This window comes from Euprymna scolopes, chromosome 10 (assembly GCF_053919585.1).
Source record: "Euprymna scolopes isolate OS-2025 chromosome 10, ASM5391958v1, whole genome shotgun sequence".
In the NCBI taxonomy this organism is placed as follows: domain Eukaryota; kingdom Metazoa; phylum Mollusca; class Cephalopoda; order Sepiida; family Sepiolidae; genus Euprymna; species Euprymna scolopes.
In genome coordinates, this window is record NC_136491.1 from 152,422,937 (window position 1) to 152,427,936 (window position 5,000).

General features: G+C 42.3%; 1 protein-coding gene across 1 annotated transcript in view; it reads right to left on the minus strand.

Moving 5' to 3' along the window:
* The window catches only part of LOC145286314 (uncharacterized), a 58,882-nt gene extending 55,303 nt beyond the window's left edge, over positions 1-3,579 (minus strand). The window contains exon 1 of the mRNA XM_080135228.1: positions 1-3,579. This exon is cut by the window's left edge and continues 369 nt beyond it. Within this exon, the coding sequence (XP_079991354.1) occupies positions 1-3,525 (3,525 nt within the window). The 5' untranslated portion in view covers positions 3,526-3,579.
* Between the last annotated feature and the right edge of the window lie 1,421 nt (positions 3,580-5,000).

The window sequence follows — 5,000 nt, forward strand, 5'->3', positions numbered from 1 at the left end:
TTTTGAGGAGTTTGTCTTCGGGGTGACGACACTCGGTGCCGCTGCGGCCACAACGGTCGCACCCGACACGCTACTCCGTCTTTCCATATTTGTGTTTGTTAAGTTGGTCGTTGTGGTAGACTTTAAGGTACAATCAACGGTAGATTGCGTAGTGGCAATTAACTGGCCACCACCACTACCGTTAAATGAAGTCTCACTGAGTTGATTGATTGTATTGTTGTTAGTATTTATATTCGAATTAGTAGCAAGACTACCAGATGAGGTACCACTGTTTGTAGTAGCACAGTAATGGTGCGTCAGTGGTGACGTTGGTGGTGATCCAGGATGAACGCTCTTGCCGTACAGGGCGTCAGCTGCGAGCGCACCGACTAATCCAGTCGTATTACGCCTCTGACCCGTCGTCGTCGTCGTCGTCGCCGTCGCCGCTGTCGTCGCCACCGTGATGTTCTTGTTGTTGTTGTTAATACCTCCGTCGCCGCCGACGCTGCTGCTGCTATTGGCACGGCTACTGCTAGTAATTCGGATCGAAGCCGCGTTGTTGTTGTTGTTGCTGTTAGGGTGATGGTGGTGGTTGTGGTTGTGGTGGTGGTGGTGGTGCTGATGGTGTTTCGCCCCAGCGGTCACAGCACTTTGCGTGTGTGTGGCTCCTCCATTGCCAGCCGTAATAATCCGGCTCGGCAGGGGCAGGGGTAGAGGTAAGGGAAGCAACGGCAAGGGGATGGGCAGGGGGTGATGTGGGAGCGGTGGGCAGGCTAGCGGAGGGTGAGGTGGAATGAGGCCCGGGGGACGCACCGCGAGAGGGAGGGAAGAGGTTGGAAGAGGAAGCGACGGAGTAGATGGTGGCGAATTAGAAGAGGTGGAGGAAGTAGAGGAAATCGCAGCGGACGAAGGTGAAGAAGAAGAAGAGGAAGAAGAAGCGGTCGATGTTGGCGGGGGTATTGACGGCGGCGGGAGAAAAGATGGAAAGCAACACGGAGCCGGTCCGAAAACGAAGGGCGAGACGGCGGCGGAGTTAGCGGCGACCAACGAGGGACACAAGGTCGGGGAGGAAGGTGACGTGACTTGTCCACAGGGGCAAGGGCAAGATGTTGCCCCCTGCGGACAGCTAGAAGAAGTTTTTGCTGCCGTCGAGTTGACTGGGGTCGTGTGATCGGCCGCAGTTTGGGGTGTCGGAGACGCCGTGCTAACCTCCGCACTAAAGTCGGGCATTTTTACCGGAGTCGCTTGTGTGTCCACCTTTACGCTATTATCATGATCGGCGGCGCTTGTCACGATTTTATCATCAGTATAGTCGGCAGTTTTAGCAATGGTGTTAGGTACAGAATTAAGATTAGGGGCCGGAGATTTGCTTTGGAATAAAAACTCACGATTAAAATCAGTAGTTATATTATTGGGATCTGGCGTATCGTTCACAGCGCGTTTATCCGTGAAAGTAATTTTTGTGTTAGTTTGTGAACTTAATGCAGAAGTTGTACAAACTGTTTCCGACGTTGCAAAAGTGGTTGAACTTGAAGAGTTCATGCTGAATATTGTGTGTGCTTCGTTAATAAGCGTATTGTTTTTGTTGTCACTGGTTGTAACGTCCGCGTTGACTGATTTTGTTGTAGAATTAGCGGGGAAAATATTATAAAACGTTGCTCCGGCTGTATTTGCCGAAGGGCCATATTGAACTGGTGGTCGATCGACGGTCGTGTTCATTTGGGGTCTGATTTCTAACCCTGGTGAGATCTGGGATGGAGCTGAATGACAAGTGGAAGGGGCCAGTTGTGGGTGGGGCGTAGAAAAAGATAAAGGGGTAGATTGTGAAATACAAGAAGAAAAAGAAGACGAAAGAGAAAAAATGGGTGCGGAAAACGGCTGAGGTAAAATGGATATGTTCGCTAGGGTAGGTGATCCAGGTGTCGGGGAAATTGTTGTTGTTGTTGTTGTTGTTGAATATGGTGATGGGGGTGGAGGTGACACCGGTGGGGGTGATGTCGGCAGTGGAGGTGGTATCGGAGGGGTTGATGGGGGTGGGGGTGTAGATGTTACGCACATGTCGTCAGCAGATGAACACGGGGCAAATGAGGTTTTATGTATATCCGTGACCTCAGTTGAGGCCCGATCTCCAAGACAGTGGACGACGACAGTGTCGGCGTCGTTTCTTCTTTGGTTATTAGCGGCACTGTTATTCGAAGTTGTGGTGTAATTGTCCGTGCTTGGTGCTTTAGTTTTCGCCATAGCCACATCCGATAGCTCATCCGTGACGGAAGGTGGATGAGCAGTGTGTCGTCGTCTCAAGCGACGGGGGGGATTGTTAGAATTACTGGAATTATCATTTTCTACGATACCGGCGGTATCTAATTCTGACGCGTGTCCTGCTTTTGGTACAGGTTCATTTTTCGGATCAGAGGAATTATTTTCAGTTTGTTTATCCATAAATCTAAGGTGATTGTTTTCGGTGTCGTTGGGCGATATAGCTAAATCCGTGCCGTCGCGGACACTTGTGTTTATCTTGTCGGAGTTGTTATCGATAGCGTTAAAGTTTCCGATCTCGGAACAGTTTGCTGTATTCACGGAAAGTGTGCTATTATTTTTCGCGTCGTTATTTCTGTTAGAGTTTCTTTGTATTATTTTTTGTTCTTCGGAACGGGTCTGACGTCTACCAGTCGAGTAGGGGTGAAAAAGCTGCGAGTTGAGTTGGTTATTATTACTGGCTGAAAGACCACTTTGCTGGGTGGGTTTTGAAGGTCTAATGCGGTCGCTTGAGCGTCGTGGTTGCTCAAATCTTTTTACTAGGGAACTCGAATCGACAGTAGCAGTCACGTTGGAGTTGCTGTTGTTGTTGTTGTTGTTGTTTAGGTTGGTCATGGTAGGAGAACATTTTCCACTGCCCCCTTCTCTGTTGTTATTATTATTGTTATTATTCCGTGTTTTTTGCGCATTTGTGAGGGAGGTCGTGATAGGTTCGAGTTCGGGGTTGTCATGCGGAATGGTCCGTATCGTCGAGTCTGGCGATGACAGAGAAGAAGAAGAAGAAGAAGAAGAAGAAGAAGAAGAAGAAGAAGAAGAAGAAGAAGAAGAAGAAGAAGTCTGTGATAACATTGAAGAGTGCGAGAACCTGTGACAAAGTGACAAGTATTCAGACTCAACGGTTGTTGTTGTTATTGGTGTTTCCCTTGATTTCTGTGACAAAGAGTTCGAGCTTAAGGTGTGGTTTTTATTTACGGGTGGTAATACGCGTATAGTTTGCTCATTGTCAAGTCTGTGGTTAGTTTGGGGTCGACTCCGATTGTTTTTGCTGTAGCTGTCACTGTTTGAGTAGTGGCCGCAAAATCTATCATTGCGTGTTGTCGTCGGGTAGAGATAGTTGTTGTTGTTGCTGTTGTTGTTGTTGTTGTTGTTGTGGGAGCTGGTGTTGGCGAGGGCGGTGGTGCCGGCGTTTGCGGGTGTCAACGGGGTGATAGTGGTGGAGGTGGTGTCGGGGTGGGCGTTTATCGGGTGGAGATCTCTTTTACTGCTGCCGTTCGAGGCCTTCTTTCGCATATTGTAGAGAGGAGGTTAATTCCTACTCTCCCTTTAAGATGCCCTACAATTAAGTCACTGGCTGTCTCTGCTCTCGTAGTACGCAAAAGAGAGAGAGGGAGGGTGAGAAAGAGAAAGAGATAGGCAGAAAGAGAAAGAGGGGAAGGAAATGAGCGAGAAGGTGTCGTATTGAAAGAGTGGAGAAACTCTCTCGCTTTCTCAGAAACTGCGGGAGGCAGAGTCGGCGGTATGGGTGGGGCTAGAGAGGACGAGGTGTGCTTGGGTAGATAAATGATTGGAGAGAGAAAGCCAACGCCGTCGTTGGCGAGTCTTCCACCCCTCACTTCACATGTACCTATTTTTTTTTTTTTTTGTTTTTTCATATTTAAAAAATATTTTGTATTTTTTAAATTTCTTTTTTATTCTTCCTTTTTCATTTTTTTTTATTTTTGTTCGTGATTTTATTATTCTTATTTTTTAAAAACTTTTTTACTGTTTTCAGAAAATAGAAAAGATAAAATTGTAAAAAAAGGTATATTATTAAATAAAAAATTAACTGAAATAAAATTTAGTAATATGAAAAATGGAAGAAAGACAAAAAAAAAAAACGTCTATGTAGATTCAAGTAAATAAAAAACAAGATGTATGTATAATAATTTATGCATAGATATAATTGAACATTTCAGCTTATCTGAAATAACAAGTATGTAATAAATTAGTGATAAGATTTTCAATAAACAAAATAATGGGAATTTGTTGCTTTTATTATTATTATTATTATTATTATTATTATTAGTAGTAGTAGTAGTAGTAGTAATAGTAGTAGTAGCAGTAGTAGCAGTAGTAGTAGTAGTAGTAGTAGTAGTAGTAGTATTTTATTATTAGTAGTAATGTTATTATTTTTGTTGTTATCGTTTTGTTGTCATTGTTGTGTCAATTATTATTTTTATTGCTATTGATGTCGTTTTTATTATTTTGGTCATTATTGGAATTATTATTATTGTTATTGTTATTGTTATTATTATTATTATTATTATTATTACAATATAATAACAACATCACTAATAATTTTTATTAGTGATGTTGTTATGTTATTATATTGCTGTTATTATTGTTGTTATTATTATTGTTATTATTATTATTGTTGTTGTTATTATTATAGTCATTATTATTATTATTGTTATTATCATTATTTTTAGTGTTGTTGTTATTGCTGTTGTTATTAATAAATATACTTTTTATTAATATTATGTTATTCTTTTTCTTTTTCTTCTACGTATCATTAATTATCTGATTGGGTTTTTTTTTCTTGTTTTTTTTGTACTTTTTTATTATAATTTTGTTTGATTCTTGTTCTTCAATTCTTTCTTCATTTTCTTTCTTTCGTCTTAGCATTTTCCTTTTCCCTCTTTTTCTCCACACTGTCTCTTCTTTCTTTATATTTCATCTCCTTTTCCTTCACATTTAGTGTCATTCTTCTTCTTCTTCTTCTTCTT